Source organism: Setaria italica, chromosome I (assembly GCF_000263155.2).
Source record: "Setaria italica strain Yugu1 chromosome I, Setaria_italica_v2.0, whole genome shotgun sequence".
In the NCBI taxonomy this organism is placed as follows: domain Eukaryota; kingdom Viridiplantae; phylum Streptophyta; class Magnoliopsida; order Poales; family Poaceae; genus Setaria; species Setaria italica.
In genome coordinates this window covers 35758722-35779386 of record NC_028450.1, presented here as the reverse complement: position 1 = coordinate 35779386, position 20665 = coordinate 35758722, and the positions used below count along the sequence as shown (strand labels likewise).

Genomic DNA, 20665 nt, shown 5'->3' with positions numbered 1-20665 from the left:
CTAAAAGCAATATCCCACTAAGTACTCTGTCTCCCATTTTCTAACTGCCAAGTATTCGTCCAAGAATTTCTTCTGAAAAGATTTGTATGCATAGCATCCATGTTCTAATAAGACAGTACTATACTTGCAATTTGCAAATACTATACAAAATCTCATACTCCCTCCGTTCCAAATTGTAGGTTGTTTTGACTTTTCTAGATACATAGATATTATTATACATCTAAACATACATTGTATCTAAGTGTATAGTAAAAACTATACACTTAAAAAAGATAAAACGATCTACAATTTGGAACGAAGGGAGTATGTGTTACCAATTTATACATACTATTGCTTTCACTTAGCCGGTGGAACTGACTTCACATCTGGTGCAAGGATCATCCATCCGACATCCGCAATTCTGCAGTGTTGCCAGTCTCACAAAAATCAAATGGACATAAACCTAACTTGTTAAATCTCTTTTGAGCTTGCAACCGAGGACAGACAATTGTTTAGACAACCCTACAAATATTCTTCAACAATTCACTCATTGTAATGCATGTTTCTGTATCTACTATTCTCAGTAAGAGGGGTACCAAAAGGAAGAAGATGCGGGATAGATTAGACTCAGACCACCAACTTCTCAAGATGGTACATTCCATGGCCTAGAAAGAGATATGAAGGACTCGGAGACCAAGTTTCCACTCCTTGCAGCTTGAGAATCACTGTCATGTGGCTCCAATGTGCATTTGGTATAAGATGGTCCAATGCCGGTTAGCTTTTCCCTATGTCGGGCCCAGGTGACAAGATATAAACCAGAGATGATAAGAAACCCGCCGAAAATACTGCAAACACAAGCCGCAGATTGTACTTCAGAATTCAGAAACTTAATACAATGATCGCTAGAGAAGATATATATATAAAAAAAATAAAAGAAAAGATTAATTAATTAAAAAGTAGTAGAATAACTAACAATCTTATCCATACCTTCCCAGGTAAATTTGGCTTCCCAGGAAAAGCATCGACAGTAAAGCAGAGAGAACTGGTTGAAGAGGGATGTACAGGGCCACCATAGCAGGGCCCAGGAGTTTGTTGGACCATGTTAATAGGAAAGTGTTAAGAGCAGACGAAATAACACCCTGGAACAAGGGAGAGAAAAATGAGTATCTATGTGGGGGAAAAAATAACGCATTAAATATATCTACTTTTTTTTTTCTTGTCCAGCAAAGATTAGCGCAAAGGCAATCAGTGTCTTCATGTCACAACTACGATGCAGAATCTTTTTTTTGGGAACAAGGATGCGGAATCTTGATTCATGGTCCCGTATTATGGGATGCAATTCAATGCACTGCATCAGCAAACAGAAAGTTCTCGCTCGTCTTCTTTTTCCCAAACGCATATGATGCGATGCATGTAATGATGTAAGAATGTGGGCGTCCAAATTGCAAAAGGAGGAGACTAAATAGTAAATACATATGATAGCGGCATATTTAATGCAGATCTTACAGCATATACAACAGCAGCAAACTCTGATTGGGTCAAAGACCAGTCATCTTTATCATTTGTTGCAAAAGCTCCAGAAACGACCATCAGTATAACTCCAAAAAAGTATGAGTATGCTGTCAGTGACAAACTCGAAGGATACCTCACCAAAATAGGGGCCTGAAATAGTATTAGAACAAAGTGAAACAGCTAATTATATGGAATTACGTCGCATTTACATATTAGCAAGAGTTTCAGTACACTGAAAGGCAAATTTTAAACTTGAATTCAAATACAACATAAAAATGTTAATCCAATAATGTTGAACAGATTATCTCCTGTATAAAACTATTCATCATTACAGCAGAGCCCATGACAAAGCATCATTGACTGTTCATTGATCCTCAGACAAAATCCAATTCTAAATGTTGTTGCCAGTTCGCTGTGCAGCATATAGACCTTTCTATGAGAGAAGTAAAGCGAGGCCATGTTTTACCAAGTGCTATTTAAAGAGGACGAGGGACTGTAGGCTTTATGCTTTATGGGTAGGCGAGCTTGCATTTTGGATCTAGATGCTTAGCATTTAATTCAGATTTGAACTAGATCCTAAAAATTCCAAGTAGTCTCTAATCCAAACAGGGGATGAATTTTGACCAAACCAAATGTTGTCACTTGCCAACATCACTTATGTCATCTTAAGTCTCAAGTTACGGAAATAGATAACAGAAGCTTTTGCTGAACTTGTGCTTTACCAATCTTTCTTCTTCGCCTTCTTTTTTTTTCCTTTTTTAAGCTAACAAGTGTATCAATCGAAATAAACCATAAAAATACATAAGAAAAGAGTGGATTGACACTAGACAGCCAGCAAATGATGGATACCTGCAAAGCCAAATAAATAGCCATACAGAGACAGTTCCCTATCAAGCACAGCACTCCAATATGCCACTTTTGCAGCCCAAATGACCAGGCTGGCTCAAGCTGTGACATAGCAGGCATGACACCGTGACTATCAAGCTCGAGCTCGTCGCTACCAAATAGCGCCGGTCCTCTGTAGAGCACCATGAGGACAGCACCAAGCACGCAGACTACTGTGCCACCAATCTTGGCGCGGCCCTCAATCGAGATCAAGCTCACAGTTTCAGTCCTGGAACATGCTTTTCTTTTTAAGTCAGTAACAAAATGAAATTTGAGTGCAGTGCTAATTGCCATGACTGACGAGAGACTGACCCCATGATGACGGCTAAGATGAAGGTGAAGACAGGAATGGACGGCTGAATGGCGGCGGCGTAGGTGGGGTTGGTGTAGCTGAGGCCAAGCAAGAACAGCAGCTGGTTGGCAAAGATGCTGCAGAGCAGACACGCAGATCCGTCAAAGCAAATTTGCAAGCCATGACCAGTTGACCACAGCATTTGGTACCAGATTCCAGCATTGCGTCAGGCCCAGAGTGATGAGTGAGCTTACCCTGTGAGCCCGAGGACGAAGAAGGAGACCAGGAGCCTCCAGGTAATAGGTGGCCGCGCCTTGGCGTGCGAGCCGCGGTGTTGGAAGAAGGCGAGGGGCGCGAGGACGGCGAGGGCGAGGAGGTCGCGGAAGACGCAGAAGACGACGCGGTTGACGCCGACGTTGAGCGCCACCTTCGCCACCACGTGGTAACCGGCGTTGATGAGCTGCGAGCCCACCATGGCCGCGTGCGCCCGCCTTCCCCCGCCATCCCGCTCCCCGGGCGCCATCGCCGCCGGTCGTCGTCTTGAATTTAGTGAAGAGCGTTTACTATATTGATTGGGCTGGGCTGCTTCGTTGATCCTCCTCGGTTGGCTGTGTGCGCGCGTGCTGTCGGGCTGCTTCTTCGGGCTCGCTCGCTCTCACACGATCACATGGGCTGGCCTCCTGGGCTCAGGCCTTGTGATTCACTCTGGACCTGCCTGATTTGGGCCTGGGCTGTACCCTGAAAGTTAACTGAACGGGTCGCGTTTCGAGTGTAGCAGGTTGTGGTCTTGTCTGAAGAATGAGCCAGATTTTTTTAAAAAAAAAACATGCACTTCAATCTTGGTTGACTCCAGATAAATTTTAATACTCCTACCATACGTAGTACAGCAATAGTAGTTAGGACTGAGGATCCGTACTGTTCTAAACAAATAATTGAGCTGACTCGGCCGGGGAGTGTGTATCGTGGGGTTTTATGAAGCTGATGCAAGCACATGGATCATAGTTGCCACCTGTCCGGCTTTTTTGTCAAACTAACAGTATCACATTGAATGAACACTCCGCAAATTTGAAAGTCAAACTGAGCGTCAAATATTCTTCTTATAAACAACTATTTTTCTCGCTTAAAAAACTCTACATTATTAGCATATGCCATGTTCTAACAAGACAGTTCTCTTCCGGGAACACTGTACAAAGGTCGTGCCAGAAAAAAAGGAACAGTGGAGCAGTTGACTGATATCATATTTATATAAGTTGACAATAAAGACTAGGTGCTTATGGAGTTATTGTATGCAAGAAAACGCTGGTTCCAGATTACCCATTTTTTTTTCTAAGAAGAGATTCATTGTATATGTGCAGTCATGGCTTCTGACTTTCTTCAAAGGGCATTATTTTCAAAGCTAAGGGAAAAAGGCGCGCGTTGGCATTCATTCGTCACCCCCACAGGCTGCCACGGTTGCGCCACTGGAGTTGACCTAGCTACCCGCATTTAATTTAAATCAATCACCAAAAGAAAATAAGATCAGGTCAGGAAGAAAACAGTTAGAGTTTGACTCGATCGACGATGCCTAGCTGCATAAAAAGATCAATACGATGCGATGCATGGTTGCGTATTCTCCGCCACCTGCGAAATATAAAAACATGTGGAAACAAAATTAAATCTCGTCTCTCACGGAAAGCTAAGCGTACTGCGCAGGGCGAGCTGCTGGGGAGAGTCGCCCATGCACGCACGCATGCATGCATGATGACCCCGTTGACATTTTTTTTTGCCTTGCTAAGATCGAGCCGGAGCAGACGTAAGTATGACTCGTCGTCCCCCATTTCTTTCAGGAGCAGGAAAACACAATAATGAACGAGTTTTATATTCGTTTCGAAAACAATGAATATACAGATATATTCTCGCAGACCTTGCTTGCAGGATCGAAAACCAAACGTGGATATGCATATATAAAGATGATAAGTATTTATACGCAGACAAGAACGAATATATAATGCTTGCATTATCCATGACGGCACGATGGATGGACATATGTATGCATGCATCTGAAGAGGAGGAACAATCGATCTAGCCGGTAGATCGAATGGAATAAAATATGGTCAAATTTTGCACTGGAGAGGCGACGTTAATTGCACGCAGCCAGCCGGCAATCATACAGAGAAATGAGAACTCATCAGCTAGCTGGGCTTCGTCAGAAACAAGAACCCCGCAAGAAACTAGGCTGTGGTCAACACTTCTTTTATACAAGATGATGCGTCCTCGATGGAGACCTGAGAACTACCTTGCACGTTGACTAACCTGCCCCCCTTGAAATTTGTATTTTCTATGAACTTTGCAGTGTCAATTTCCACAAAAATCAACTATTACTAGATGACACGACAAAATACCGTGCATGTCATCAGATTGTAGAACCACTTCATATTAAACTAGAAAGTTGCAGTCCTCTCTTAGTATCACATCAATCTTCCAAGGGAGATCCCAAAGAGAGTGTGCTCTATGTCAATATCCTAATTAAGGAAGGACATGCAAAGTTCTTGCTTAATTTATTTCTTACCCGGTTTCACTCGTCTTTGGTTAATTACATGAATAAAATAGAGTAATAAAACTTTTAATTATGAGTAAATACAATAAAATTTATAACTAAAACTAGAAACCTCAAAAAACACGTAACCTCTCTGTTCCAAATTGTAATGTGTTTTAACTTTACCTTTAGTCAAACTTCTCCAACTTATAGAAAAATGAACAAATATCTGCAGCATCAAATTAATGTCCATGAATCCACTATGGAATATGCTTTTTATTTGGTGTTGTTGGCGTTAATATGTTTTACTATAAGCTTTAGAACAAAATTAAAACATTTACATTTACATTGTAGAACCAAGCAAGTATATAACAATTGGTTCCAACAACAATAATTTACATATGGTTTCTAGAAGTTTATTGTTTGCAGAGGATGGGACACACTAGCAGCCACCAAACAACTCTTGGAGAGTCTTTTTCAGGACTTAATTATATAGCTCATACGGAGGTTGACTTTTTAACGATTTAAAAACAGTCGCAGCAACTTTTTAGAAAATGGATAAGGTTCCAGCCTCTGCGACCGCACACAGCCAACTTGCAATACAAACTTGTAGAAATCCCATCTCATCGAAAGATGATAGACTTTTTGCAATAACACGTACCTTTCATGTGAGACAAATGCACGTATATCATCATCTTGAAGCCATATCGTGCGCCACGTGTTCCGAACGAAACTAGCTCAAAAGTCATGACCTAAGATTTTCGCTTTAATTTCTCCGAGCGACCTTTCATCTCTCATTTTTCTTTCGTGCTGACTTTCTCATCACATTTTAAACACATTAATTTCTGGAACTTTTTTCCTCCGTGATTTAGATTCGGTCTGAAGATTTAGGAGATCATTAAGATGGAGAGTACACCTCAAACATAGGCTGACTTCATGGCACAAATGCTCCTCCGGCCTGTAATTTTCACGTGACACATTTCGGGGAGCCGTCATCTAGAGGGACGCGGATGGCGCCACGTGTAGCTCAAGCAGTCGAGCAGTTCTCCCTTTCTTTGCTGGAATGGTCCGATCTCTCCCTTGCCCTTTCCTTTTCGTCGTGTGGACACTCGAGGTTTCGTGCACGCTGATAGGCTGATGGGAGAAGCAGCTTTACAGGTAACCACACGAGACTGCGACAAAATGTTGACGAAGATATGCAGGAGTAGACAAAAAGGATGCCTGCATCATCTGCATGGATGGATGCAGAGGCAGCTAGCTAACGCTAAGCTAGCGGTGAGCCAGCTCGGAGGCCCTGAAACGGACAGGACAGCACAGGACGGGCCGGGGGCGAGAAGGCAAGTACGGAACCGAGGGGGGAGGCCAATCAGATCAGCCGCCGCCGCGGCGAGGGCGAGATCGCCGTCGTCACCGATCGGGCCACGCACGGCCACGGGCGCCATTAGTATATGGGCGCGTCCAGATGGATCGCCGGTGGAGGCGGCAGTAAAGAAATCGGGGCACTGATTGGCCTGTCCACGCATCCGTCCGGCGGCCCGGCAGCTGCCCAGGGGCCCTGGCGAGTAATGCCCGACTGGCCGCTGAATAATTGGCACAGAGGATAGGATTCCATCTGTCTCGCCATTGGAGCGGGCACGCTAGGCCGGAGGCAGGCGACCTGCTGCGTGCCACTGCCGCCGCCGCCGCTTCCAGGAAGCTTCGTCCCGGCCCCCGGCCTGGCCGCAAGCGTGCGCGCGTCGTCGGCCCGGCCGGCAACTCCGTTCCAGGCTCGTGACTGTTTTTAACTGCCCCCGACTCCAAAGTCAATCGCGCTCGCCTATCCCTGGGCTGTACGTGCGAGGACACTTCCTCGGTTCATCCCGAGGGAAATCGGGGAAGTAGTTTAGCTTAATCTGGTGGGAGATCCGAGGGAGATGGAGGAGGAGTCAGCCAATCATGCAGCTCAATCGGCGTCTCATCGTGAAGGGATTGGATGTTTATTTAGGGCCGTGTTTAGTTGGGGAATTTGGGAGGTGCCAAATTACTGTTACAGCACTGTAGCACACTGTAGCGTTTCGTTTGTATTTGTGAATTATTGTCCAAATATTGACTAATTAGGCTCAAAAGATTCGTCTCGCAAAGTACAACAAAACTGTGCAATTAGTTTTTAATTTCATCTACATTTAGTACTCCATGCATGTACCGCAAGTTTGATGTGATGGGGAATCTTCTTTTTGCATAGTGTCAAAGTTGGGAGTTGGGAGTAACTAAACATGGCCTAGGATTAAAAGAGAGGTAATAGGCCACTGGCACCTAGCCCTGCCCTTCCAGTGTCTAAAGTAGGCTGATGCTAGCTCTTCCATTGTCAGAGAGGCACAGGGTAATGTCTCACCAGTCACCACTGCCCGCGATCTTACATTTCCCAATATTTAAAACGCACGTGGCCACTTATTTTACCATGATTTTCCTTTTTCCAGTGAAATCCCATTGTTTGAATTAATGTAAGCTGGATAGTGAATCCAGAATTAGGAGTACATACTGCTGCAGATTATAATTATGAAAAAGGGAGAAAACACAGAGAGTATGACCTAACAGAGAGTATGTACTGAGTATGTGATCATACTAGACCATTTAATGTATAGGTACATATAATTATGTAGGCAATTCTAGAATTTGGAGAATAATCCAAAAACTATTTTTCGTACGAATTAATTTTGTAAGAATTTTGGAAGCGCACAGGGAATCTAAAAACACCCATGCGTTAGGTCCCTCCTGTAGTTGCATCCAATGGCTCCAAAACATCCTACAGCACCTCATAGGTCATAACTTTTGTAAACCTAGATGCAAGTGGCAATACCATCCACCCTGATCGTCAGGCACCTCCCGGCCTTTTAGTCTCCCCTTCAACCACACCTCTGCACCGCCCTAATCAACTTGGTTAGCACCATTGTGCACCATCAACATTGGCTCCTATGTACACTGGCCTTGCCTCCTCGCGCCATTATCCTTTTCTCCAACCCATGTATGGCAACATCACCATCGTCTCTCATTGATGAGATTATCCTGAGACTATGATGAAACCATGATCTTAAAGGGTTGCTCTGCCTCTGTGAGTTGTATTCGGTGTTTGGTAGTGTGGATAGAAAAGAGATTGAATATTTCCATAATTCCTTTTACACAAAAATGTGGAAGTTATACACAACTTCTATAGGACACCAAAAATTAACAATTACATTTGCACAACATTTAAAGTTATGTAGCAACTTTTTAGAAGATTCCATAATTTAAGCATTCTAGAATGAGAATAATAGTACACACGGCATAGTCGATGACGTAGGAAACCAAATGATCTAGGGACAGAGTGACATAGAAGGGAAAGGTACACAACCACATGACAAATTTTCATTTTCGACGAAGCGTGCCACCTAGCTTGATCGGCTGTTGTGATTGCCCCTCGAAAATTCCCTTGCCTCTCTTCCATAAAAATTCTAAGCATGAAAGAAAATTATAAGGTACTTATGTGGCAATTTTTGTAGAAGATACTTAAGCAGTCTAGAACGAGAGTAAGGAGCAGGAGTAGTAGTCTGAAGACCATGAGAGCCACAATATGGATTATGGTTTGTTCAGTTTGACCCGGGAGAGAGCCGTACCGCACCCCAAAGTCCAACCGATTTTATTTTTCCCGGAGGTGCAGGTGCAGGTGCAGTGCAGCGCAGGCTTTGTTCCTTGAAAGCATGCACGGACAGAGGCACAGATCACATGAAGCGATCGACAATCGATATTGCTTAACAACTTAATCGCCAGAGAAGGAGCAGCGGAGCAAGCGGAATGCGCACACGCACTTGGCAATTGATTAAATTAGTACAAGCAGTAGCTGTTCAGAAAAGCAGTCGCTGTCTCTTGCGTTGGACGAAACAATACAAGAGGGGAGGGTGCGTCGCCGTCCCGGGGCTTAGCTGCGGGATGACGACGTGTTTCCCTTTTGACTCCGGCGAGGCGATGCATCCACCCGTCCATGGATTATTCGGCCTAGCTGCCAGCCTGCTTTCAGGCGGACAAGCTAGCTAGCTTACAATCCCAATCAGGGGCCTTTCTTTTTTGTTTCCTTGTTCTTCTCCTATAGGGTGTTGTCTGGCTGGCTTAAAAAATCTGATCTAAGGGGGAAAAGAAAATAAGAAGAAGAAAGATCAAAATGGGTTTGGTTTTACAATTAAGCGTCAGGGCCACTTCTTTGCGGCGCTGGGGGTGATCTGATGCCTACTGGAGTAGCTTAGCTTAGCTTAGTTTAACACTGACTGTCTGACTGACACCTACGCGGCTACGCCTAATCTTTGTGTTTGGTCTCCTCTTCCGGCTTCTTGGGGTCCGGTCCTACCAGCTGCTCGAGCTGAAGAAGAAGAATCTGTACACGGACGGTGCTATCCTTTCCTTTCCTGCGTGATCTTTCTCCGATCCCATGCCTGATCTGATGCCCGTCCCGTCCCCGTCCGATGGCGACCGCCGGCCCGCGGCCGACGCCCAATCCCGGCAGCGGTTTCCGCGTGCCGTGCCTAGGTATTCGCTAGTAGTAGTATATACGATACCAGATACCGCCACCCGATTCGGTTTTCGGCCTGGTTTCTGTGTTGGGCTTCCGCCGTGGCACCAGCTCGGCTCAGTCCTTGCGGGTGAAGGTCATGGGCAGGCCGTTGAGCGGCAGCGCGAAGGGGCCGAACTGCACGCCGCTCTCGGACTTGGAGGTGGACCACCTGTACTTGGTGGCGAGGTGGTGGAAGAGCACCAGCATCTCCAGCTTGGCGAGCTCGTTGCCCGGGCACGAGTGGGTCCCGTTGCCGAAGGGCATGAACGTGTTGGGCTTGGGCGCCACCTGCATCCATCGGTCACACGTCAGATGACATGCTCGGCCACAATTCAGATACGGGGGAACAGATGCAGACCAGCAGATGCCGCAGGAGGGCAAACTGACCTCGAATCGGGAGGGGTCGAACTTCTCCGGGCAGGTGAAGTGGTCGGGGCTGTGGTGGATGTTCCGGAACAGGGGCAGCACCTTCCAGCCCTTCGGGATCAGGTACCCTGCAGAACAGAAAAGAGGGCAGTGATGAGTTAGTCTATTCCATTGATTTCGGTTAGGAAGCCGTCCCGTCCGTCCAGTTCATCCGCAGCAGCGCACGACGGGGACAGGGACACTGCCGCCGCGGGCATGAAATTAAACAGCCGACTAATAACTCGGCTGGCAGCGAGCGAGGGATGGTGACGCCTGCTCACCTTGGTATTCCACGTCCTCCACGGCCTCCCGGAAGGTGAAGGACAGGATGGACGCCACCCGCATCGTCTCCTGGATCACACGACTCGTCATGCGCATCCGCCGGGTGTCCGCCCACGTCAGGGCCGCGTCGGCGGAGCCCTTGGACCGCGCGATCTCCTCCTGCTCCTCCTGCGGTTGGGGGTTGGATTCAGTATCAGTCTCTGCCGGTGGATGCGGCTCGAGAGCGCATCGAATCGATGGGATGATGATGACTGGGACGGTGACTTACGATGACGGCCCTGAGCACCGAGGGGTGGTCGCCGAGGAACTTGACCATCCAGGTGAGCACGCTGGCGGTGGTGTCGCGGGCGGCGAAGATGACGCCGATGACGTTGTCGGCGATCTGGGCGTCGGTGAGCGCCTCACGGTCGTCCAGGAAGGACGCCAGGAGGTCGCTGCTCCCGCGCTGCCGCTGCCGCCGCGCCGAGATGATGTGGGCCACGATGTCGCCCAGGCGCTTGCGGGCCTTCATCGCCTTGTGGAACAGGGTGCCCGGCAGGTTCACCGGCATCGAGTTGTACCCCTTCTCCAGGGTCAGGTAGCACTGCTTCAGCTCCTCGATGTACCGCATCTCCTCCTCGCCGAAGATGGACAGCAATGCCACATTCAGCGCGTACTGCACAAATAATCAGTCAGTCAGCACGGAACATTTCATACTGAAGCAAAGGAACAGAGCACGACGCAGAGCAGTCGAGCAGAGGAGGAAGAAGACAGAGCCAATAGCTCACCAGCTTCATCTCCTGGAAGGTGTTGACGAGCTGGCCGTCCCAGGAGCGGAGCGAGCGCAGCGCGATGGCCTCGATGGCCGGCACGGAGGCGCGGATGGCCTCCGGCGAGAAGGCACGGGAGACGAGGCGGCGGAGGTGGGCGTGGTAGTCGCCCTGCTGGAAGAAGATGGCCTGCGGGCCCAGCATGCGCTCCTTGCTGGCCGGGAAGGTGGGCTTGAAGAGGTGCGCCTGCGTGACGAGCACGAAGCGCGCCGCCTCCGGGCTCGACACCATCACGCAGGGGCAGCCCAGGATGTGCGTCTTGAAGATGGGCCCGTACCGGTTCTGCTTCCGGGCGAAGAACACGTTGGGGTTCTTGGACGAGTAGAGCTGGAACGTCTCGCCCACGTACGGCCACCCCATGGACCCCGGCGGCAGCGGCAGCGCCTTGCCGCACGCCGACGCCGGCGCGGCGGCCCGCCGCCTCCTGCCGCGGGCGGCGCAGGCGAGCACGAACGGCGCCAGGAGGCACACGAAGAGCAGAAAGGCGCCCATGGCTTACGCTTTGGCCGCGCTCTCTGCTACCGGCGGTGAAGAGAGGAAAGGCCGGCGGCGGAGGAGGAAACTGTAACGGGCGGAGGTGAGGGAGAGAGAGGAGGAAGAGGGAGATGGGCGATGGTGCTGTTGGGGTGGAGGGAAAGGCGAGGGAGGTGGCAGCTATTTATAGATTGGTGGTGAACCTTTCTTCCCCCAAAAATCTACCACCACTAGGTGCTCACCAGCAGGAGCCGTGCGACTGCGCGAGACGGCGAGAGGGGGGAGGGGGGAATTATTGCGCGATTAATTCGAAAAGAAAATAGAGAAGTGGAGCGATCAACTAATCAATCGAATTTACGGGTGCCCACGAAGGAATCGCTCGCTCCAGCTCACCCTCTCCCTTTCGGCCCCTGTCTCCGCGCTCGCGCCCGCTCTCGTGCTGCCACTGCTGAGCTCGGCCAGCCGCTTGCTTATCCGTCCTCCTGGCCTCGCCACTGCATCACCTGGCTGCCTGGACTGATAGTAGCTCTCGGCTTAGTTGGTGGCAAACCTTCTCAAATTATTTCGTTCGGTCCCAAACAAATCTACCCATTGTCCTGTCCGATTATATGGAGTATATGTTTTTTCTCATCAAAGAAATAATTAAATAAATTGAAGAGTGAATTAAGTCGAGCTTGACCAGTGCAACGTGTGTGCTCATATTTTCTTGAAATTATCCTAGAAATTAGCGGAGCTATTTTTTCAGTATACCCGATAATAGAGTCTTTCACCAATTTTAAGATATAACGATAATAGAGTCTTCCACCAATTTTAAGATACAACGGCTAGTCTTTTCAGCGCTGCTCATCGGAATAAGTTTCACGTGCACATATTTTTTTGTGGGTGAGGTGAATGTAAGTGTCTGCGTTTGTAATATGTTTTGCAAAAAAAGAAAAAATGTATTAGTTTGGAGACGTAGCAGTCGTAGATGACAGTTGGCATCGGCAACAACAAATTAGGGAAATAAAATGGAAGTGTTGCTGCTAGGATTATAAAGGGGGTCTCGGGAGGTGTTTGGGGACCAACAAAGGAAGCAAGCATAGCACTGAGATGAGATATAAGAGATGATGTTAGCTGATGGTGGAGAATGGCTGGTGGTATTTTCGGCGAAACTAAGAAATTAGTAAGGGACAGGCATGGCGAGCGGGATTTTTCTTTGTTGAAGAAAAAAGACAGGGGCTCTACCATTCAATTCAATTAAGGAGAAAACGAAGTCCAAATTACAAGTAGAGTCATTTATTGATAGCCACCCAACGACTCGTAACAATCCACCGAGAACAAAATTACTCATCGCAGCATCACCCTTAATACAGGGATTGATGGTGTAGCCGTGACGAAGGAAATACGACAGCTTTTGCCGGTCTGACTGCCCGGCCGGTTAAAGGGTTAAACGCAGCCGGAGCATGCGAGTAGGAACGCTGAACTCTGAATCTTGAACGGAACTAGTGCACACACACGTGTTGAACAGGCAGCTAGTCCGCCGGGGGAAACGGTCGTACGCATGCCTCTCTGCCTTTTTTGTTCCTTGACACGAAAGAAAAATAGCCCTCTTTTCTCGTCTTGCAGGAATGCTCACAGAAACGAGGTGATAGACCGATAGTAGGCTAACACCTTCCCTCAAAAAAAAAAAAGAGAGGTACTATTAGGTTAACATCCCGATCAAAAGAGATTCAAAAACCATGTGCCGGTCAGAAGAGTTGACCTTGCGCACGCGCGGGAGGCGACAGCTGTGAGGGCGTGAATCAATTCGCGCGAGCCTGCGCAGCATTGTTAGGCTATCGTTTTCTCTGAACAAATAATCTGAATGTTCCTGAGGAAGTTCACTGTGGAAGCTGAAATATCCCGGCCTCGCGCCACGTGTGCCCTCCCTCTCCTTCCTAATCTTTTCCTCGGCCCCATGCAAGCAAAGGGACAAGTGGCGGGGAGCGGGCGTACGCGCGCCTTCTTTTATCATTTCTCGTGGGAAATACACGAGGACTTTGCGACAGGCCATCGTGGATCGTCGTCGTCCAATTCCCGGTATTGTTCGTGCGTTCCAAACGTATACTCAACTCCCTTTTTTTCCTTTGTCATTGCTGAGGCCATGACCTTCTAGAATCGTAGAGGCTGCACCTGCACCTGCATGCATGCACCATCCTCTCTGCTAGCTGTATACGGGAAGAAAGCGTATGGAAGTTGTTGGTTAGAATTATGACGACATTGTCGATCAGAGTTCGCCTGCATAAGCTGCATACCAACGGTGCGCTGCAAGCATGTACAACCTCGGAAAATATCAGCACAGGGGGGATCATGCAATGCTTCACGTAAGAGAGCAAGTGAAACTTGACCTAGCTTTTTTTATAGTATTCTATTGCAGTGAAATATACCTGCTACTGCGTACTACTGCATATTGTAATCAGAGTTCGATTTGATGTGCATTTCTTTTATCTTGACGAGAGATCCGGTAGGATATTTCTTGAGCAGCAAAAGAGGTCGTGCTTGCACAGTTGCATGCAATCCGCGCATGTGTGTTCTCGATCATTCGTTGCGATCGAGCTAGTTCATGCCTAAAAAATGTTATATGTCTGTCAGGAATATGTGTGTGAGTCCTGGGAGTCAGGTCCCACGGTTGTGGGAGGTAGCAGCCCCTATTTCCGATCCTCCGGAAAGACGGAAAGTTTGATTCGGATAGATTCTGCTGTGCCCGGAAGGAGTGTATGGTAGTATCGTCCTAGTTGCCTATGCGTTTGGATTTTGCACTCGAGGATATGCACGGAAGAGATGGAGCTAGAAGGGTTGGCAGGGTTGTGGGCCGAACCACAGCAGCAGCTACGTACCAGCGCTCCCATGCCGAGCTCTCAGTTCACGGAGGTGTTGGCACGCCGCCGGCAGGGGCACGCGTGCAGGGGTAGCACCGTAGCAGCACGTAGCCCCCGAACCCCTGACGACACATGCGCGCGCCGGCCGGTGGCGCGGTTACGTGCGTGCGAAGCCTCCTGCACTGCGGTGCGGTGCGGAGCCGCCACGGGAAACCAATCAACAGCGCGCCACTCATGGACACGGCCGCCGGTTGTCAGCAACACCTGCCGGCCGCACCCGGTCATGACCGGCCGGTCAATGCGGCCTTCCCCCCGGCTCCTAGCCACCACGGACGGACACATGTGTGCCGCGTTTGTCTCTGATGCGGAGCGCTACGACCAGAAAGATGGCGCTGCATGCGCAGCGGCGTGTTTGTCTTTGACGAGATAGCTAGGACTCAGGTCCATCATGCGAGCCCTCGTGCATGGTAGTTGCCCGCCATCTCGAGCGGATTGACGGTCGAGTTTGGAGCGGCGCGGAGGTGCCGGTCCCCTGAGCCGTACACCTGCCGCGTGGCCATTGCCCCGCGCGTCGGTCGCCCGACGTGGTAGCCCACCGGCCGGTAGGGACCAAAATATCCGATCCGGAGCCAGCCGGCCGGCCGGCGACCGCGCCGCGGAGGGCGTTGCGACGCCGGGACGAGCGCGCCAGGCCACGTTCACAGCCGCCGCAGGCCTTACGTGTCACGAATGATTGCCAGGTTTACGTACACGCCCGCCCGTTCCAATCCCTGGCCTCACATGTCGTCTATACATATGATGAAACGTGCGCCTTGACTAGTCCTAGTCTGCCGGCCGCGCCGCAAGCCGCTGCCCGCGCGCGCGCACATGAGCTAGCGTTCGCGCTTGAATGGCCGGCGCACGGCAGGTACCAGCGCCTACGCTTCGGGCCAGTTCCGGCCGCCGTCCACGGCCCGCTGCATTGCATGCCACTTCGGCACGTTGCAGCTCGAGTGCTCGACGGATTTGCTCGTTGCCAGTTCGGGTAAGTAATCATCGAGGGAGCACGGAAAAGTACGCGCGCGGAGGCGGCCCGTTGCGACGCCGCGCGTGTCCACCCGCCGAATAATAAACTAGCCCGATCAATCAGGAGTATCGCCATGCGTGGCAGCGCCGAGGTCACCCCGACGGCGGAGGTGACCGCCATGCTGGGCCATGGCCCGTGGCGCCTTTCCGTCCGATCAGCCTGGCGACTCGGCGCCCGCGACGTGGCCGGCGAGCCAGCGCGCGGCGGCGGGCCAACCCTGTGCGGGAATGTGGGATGTCTGATCATTACGGATTCCAGCACCGAGCGCACGCTTCACGCTTGCATGCATGATGCAACAGCTGGTTTGTAAGTCGTGACAGACACAGAAAGCATTATTCAAGATGGCTTTCTTCACTTGCTCATGAGAAGTGAGAAGACATCCGACACTTGAGTTCCTTTGGGCACGATGGACACGCTTGAGTTCCTTTTGGACACGACGTACTACATCATTCAAGAATCAACATGAGCCAATTGAAAATAATGTACCGCTTTGCCACGCGTGACCATTTTAAGAAAAAAAGATGGAAGGGTGTCCACATTTCACCTATAGCCCTAGCCCAATACTATCTCTAATGGATTCGATGGGCTTGAATGTGCATAACCTAACATGTTTGAAGATCTCATATATGGCCCGAGCCCAACCCGGTCAGATGGGCACATTGATGTAGCATTAGCTCGATCTTCCGATACACCTGGTAAATTGAATTCGAACCGAACGCAAAGGCCAAGTTGATGACAACTTGTGACTTGGTAACGAGGATGCCTCATGTGTATCATCAAACACCATCCTTTTAGCATGATGGGTAGTAAAGTTGAACATTTGTGTGGGCTACAACGGGCCATCAAAAAGCCCAAGTGTTGGCCCTTTTGCACCCAAGCCCACCCATGGGCAAGCATCGGGTCTAACTTTTTCTAGTTAGGGTTGGATCGCACGTTCTTTTTTTATTGAACAATAATTAATTAAAACAACTATTTGGGCCCGGCTTGGGGCCGTCGGGCCGAACCATTTTTTGGGCTCGATATCTCTACCATGACGGGCTCAGGCCAGGCCATATTTGCTCAAGTCTAATCATTGGCTTATACATGACCAAATTAATATTGGAAACCTTATTTTGGGTTAATACCTTGAACAAATCCAACAGCCATCACTCAACACATGCCGCCTGGCCACATGGTTGCATGAGATCCGTCTCGTAGAGGCATCAAAAACACCAAAATTCGCGAAAATTTGGAGTAACAACCATCTCTTTCCAATGAATGGACCAAAATTTTGGGTAAACATTAATTTCGTTCATGGTCGAAAAAAGACCAAAAGTTTCATAACATTGGTGAAATTTCAGCTGAAATTTTGATCACTTGCCACGAATACCACGTGTCCTATCAATGCTCCGTCCCTCATCTTCCCATTAGTAGAGTAGGGACAATAAATTAGTTCAGAGCTCATGGTGCTGGTGGAGAATGAAAGATAGGAAGGAGACTTAGGAGGGAGAACACCAAGACACATGCTAAACCAAAGAGCAAGCATAGCATGGCGCAACCTAGGGTTGCAAACCAAAGAGCAAGCATAGTTAAGAGCAACCCCCGTCACCACCACCACCCCTCTAAAGTAGCTTGTTTCTTTCTTTTTCATAAGCTACATTAAAAATTCTATGCTGAATTAAACTTCTGAACTTGAAGGGCTTGGAGGTGAAAAAAACAAACTAAGATTTTCAATATTTTATCACAGATTAATTGTGCATCATATAACTATTAGAATTTCCTTTTATGCCCTACATGTCGTTTGGTTTATCTCCAATTTCTTTCTATAGCCGATCCATTGTCACTTCAAACACATAAGTTGATCTCGATCCTCACAAAAGGGAGTATATAGAGACCTCCTAACTCAAGCTAAATTTGGACTATGCAACAAACATAAAATTAAAATAAAAGCAATTTAATCAGTTATGAAAATCTAGCTAAATATACTTCAAACTAAGTGACTTTTGACTTTTGAAAGAGCTTAATTTATTAGGATTTTTCCCTAGTAGTAGGATTGCAAAGTGTATGGTAGGCATATCTTATATGAAAGTGCACCCGTTTCCTTAACCATGCACGGACATCTTTTTGTGTTAATGGATTTAGTGTGGACAACAATTAAAAAGTAAATTCAGATAAAAAAAACAGGCGGTGAGATCTTTTGAGTTTCAGGTAAAGTTTTGACCAAGCAACTGTAATGGTAAAGTTTACGCACACTTGCAATGTCGGCACTAGACTCCGCATTGAGATGAGCCAAAGGCCAACCGCTGCCGAATCTTCGAACAGGTCTAGTACACTCAACATATATGCCACGGAAAGCTACTCGTCTCGTTGATGGTTGAGGCACGCGCAAATGCAATGCAAGTCGTTGCGCGTGATCGTCGTTAGCAGTTCCATAGCATATTGTCTGCATGAGACGATTGGGAACGTCGATATCCATAATCTTTGCTCGATTGAAAGTGTATATACAATGACTTTTTTCCATGCATGCATATCCACGTCTACTTTTCCTGCTATTCAGCTAATCAGCTCAGATAGCTCTAGCCTCTAGGGAACGGATCTCCTGGGCAGTCGGCATTGGTTCAGTCAGCCTTGCATCCGGATGCCTCGTTGCCTACTTGCCCCTTACCCAGCTGTTACCCTGGTTCTGGTTCAGTGACCCAGCATCCAGCATGTCGTCCTGGTCAAGTCGTCAATTTGTGCGGATAATGCAACAAGTGGTGTACTTGTTCCACAAACGAACTCCATATCCTGGATTGCTGCAGCTGCATGTATTATTGTTATACACACACATTACACACATGCATCTCATATCTGTACCTGCGGCCTTGCTTGCATTGGTGTCCCCAATTTGAAACAGCAGCACTACATGCAGCGCGCAGCAGCTACGTAGGTAATGGAGGTATCAGACGTACGTCCCATGCTTACGGTTAGGGATGTTAGTACAGGACACATGCATGTACATGCACAGGAAGTCACGTTAAATTAGAGAACAAACACAAAGCGCGAGGGCCCAGCAGCAGGAAACAAACCATCCCCAGATCGAGTTGCTGGCTCTCGGTCCCGTGACCGCGCGCAGTACTACGGCGTACACTGCACGTACGGACATGCCGCCCGCAGACACAGGATCTCCGCTTCGATCTCCTCACAGTGTGCACAGTGGCGAGCACCATTATTCGGCGCTGGTCTCTTCGCAGTGTCCCCTTCGATCTCCTCACAGTAGCAAGTAGTAGTAATAAGTTGTTAGCAACAGGACAAGGCACGCATGCAGCTGGGGGATCGATCGGATGGATCCTCTGGATATGCAGCATCAGGACTGGAGCACGCGCTGATCGAACCCAACAGATGGACGTGGAGCCCGGGGGCCGCGCGCCAGGGCCTGCTACGACGCGCGCGCAGCATGCTGCAGGCGTTGGTTGGGGTGGTTGGTCCCTCGTCACGTCCGGCCGTCTCCCCGTGCTCGCCAGCCGGCGGACACCCGGCATGGGATCCTGCCACACATGCATATTCTGCCCATCCGTAGCATGGCCCCGCCGGCCTGTGCATCTCAAATGTCCTGCTCGGGGCTTCGTCAGGACACAATACGCGGGTGGCGGGTCACCACGTATTTCAGATGCACCCGCAGATGCATATGCCCTGGCCTGCTGGCCGGCCGGTGCATGATAGATTGATATTATGCATGCATGATCTGACGCCTGCGGTGCTGCAGACCACTCATGCATGCATGCTTGTGTGTGCTAGTCGTGTTGTAGCATAGCATGGGCCATCATCTAAACAGCCAGATGCATTATTGGCCGTACAAGGCATGCAGCAGCCACCCATCAGCGGCAGATCGAACGGATCGAGCCGTACGTGTCGAGATCGGCAGGGACCGGCCGGAGCCGATAGCTAGGTAGCGCACCTGCAGGGTGCGTGCGGTGCAGGTCGATCAATCCATGCACCGTACGTAGGTACGACCACGCCATAGGGCGCGCCGGATTTCGTCGTCCCTACCCTACCGATCCCGATGGAGGTAGCTGAGGGCGCGCGGGGTCAATGCCGACTATATACGGCGATCGACGGTTTCATGTGGCTGCTCCGGCGCCACATGCGTGACCCGGTTCCAATCAGGAATCAGCGTTGGGGTCGCCGAGGCCAAGTCACGCGTGCATGTCAAGGTCGCGGTTGACCCAGCCATGGCCCGACAAACTAGCCGACTACCACAAGCACGAGAACGAGAACTAGAGTATACATGATGAGAGGTCTTCGTTTCGTTTATTCAGCTGCGACCTTTTTTTTTTTTTGGGGGGGGGGGGGGGGGGTGAATGAAGTTTGCATCACCTCCGATCCTCACATATGTTACTGGTAGATGGATATGCTGCTGTTAGAGGGAACCCATCGACATGCCAATAATGCAAAGGCCTGGTCCCAACATAATAATGGCCATTTGGTTGGATCTCAAGCAGATCGACCTCTTGTCCGAGCGATATTCGTCGTACTCAAGTCCGCTTCTGACTAAATGTGCCGATGCGTTCGTTCTCGGTTGTTTTATGCAAGACTCCAACCCCGGTAGTCCGCACGCCCACTCCAATCGATGTCACGTCTTGAACGGAAGCACGCAGCCGACTCGGCTCCACATACACCGTGCCGACTACCTATGTAGCCTGTGCATGGATCGATAATTTTTCCCCCCAGAATCACAAAATCGAAAATTCAAAGTGAAGACAATTTTATCCCGATTTTCCAAGTTGCATGGATTTATTTTCTCCGGTTTGTAATTCTATCTAGGCCTTTCTTTCGTTCGAAACGAAGGTCGTAAGAGAAAAAAGAGATCAGGTAACCACGCACTTAACGATTGGGTCTCTCGCTCCAAGACACAAATTTGCGTTTGGCATTAACAAATTCCGCAGTTCCGTCGCGCGCGCCTAGACAACGCACGCACACGTAAAAAGTGGCCAATAGTCCTCGACTGGCTGTAAAGCGCGCGGCATGGGCAACCAAGCAAGAAGGTTCCATCCGTCATCATCCAGTCGTCTAATCCATCGGTTTTCTCCCCC

General features: G+C 49.2%; 2 protein-coding genes across 2 annotated transcripts; both read right to left on the bottom strand.

Annotated features, from left to right (window-relative positions):
* Positions 1–443: 443 nt before the first annotated feature.
* Positions 444–3219, bottom strand: LOC101777089 (WAT1-related protein At3g45870). The gene is made up of 6 exons (XM_004955112.2): positions 2923–3219; positions 2689–2805; positions 2341–2605; positions 1486–1641; positions 967–1118; positions 444–824 (listed from the first exon to the last, which is right to left on the bottom strand). Exons 1-6 carry the CDS (start codon positions 3189–3191, stop codon positions 623–625), a joined length of 1161 nt encoding a protein of 386 aa, XP_004955169.1. The 5' UTR covers positions 3192–3219; the 3' UTR covers positions 444–622.
* A 5762-nt stretch (positions 3220–8981) lies between these two features.
* On the bottom strand, positions 8982–11867 carry LOC101782596 (abscisic acid 8'-hydroxylase 1). Its single transcript, XM_004953539.4, has 5 exons — positions 11196–11867; positions 10697–11083; positions 10428–10596; positions 10129–10235; positions 8982–10029 (listed from the first exon to the last, which is right to left on the bottom strand). Exons 1-5 carry the CDS (start codon positions 11727–11729, stop codon positions 9817–9819), a joined length of 1410 nt encoding a protein of 469 aa, XP_004953596.1. The 5' UTR covers positions 11730–11867; the 3' UTR covers positions 8982–9816.
* Positions 11868–20665: the final 8798 nt, after the last annotated feature.

What these genes read in the sequence shown, in the direction of transcription:
- LOC101777089 (XM_004955112.2), bottom strand. Translation starts at nt 3,191, where the DNA reads ATGGCGCCCGGGGAGCGGGATGGCGGGGGAAGGCGGGCGCACGCGGCC. An exon ending in ATCTTAGCCGTCATCATGGG is followed by an intron (nt 2,606 to 2,688) that starts GTCAGTCTCTCG and finishes AGCATGTTCCAG; the next exon opens with GACTGAAACTGTGAGCTTGA. An exon ending in AGCCAAATTTACCTGGGAAG is followed by an intron (nt 825 to 966) that starts GTATGGATAAGA and finishes TTGTGTTTGCAG; the next exon opens with TATTTTCGGCGGGTTTCTTA.
- LOC101782596 (XM_004953539.4), bottom strand. Translation starts at nt 11,729, where the DNA reads ATGGGCGCCTTTCTGCTCTTCGTGTGCCTCCTGGCGCCGTTCGTGCTC. An exon ending in CGGTGCTCAGGGCCGTCATC is followed by an intron (nt 10,597 to 10,696) that starts GTAAGTCACCGT and finishes CCCCAACCGCAG; the next exon opens with GAGGAGCAGGAGGAGATCGC. An exon ending in GGAGGACGTGGAATACCAAG is followed by an intron (nt 10,236 to 10,427) that starts GTGAGCAGGCGT and finishes TCTGTTCTGCAG; the next exon opens with GGTACCTGATCCCGAAGGGC.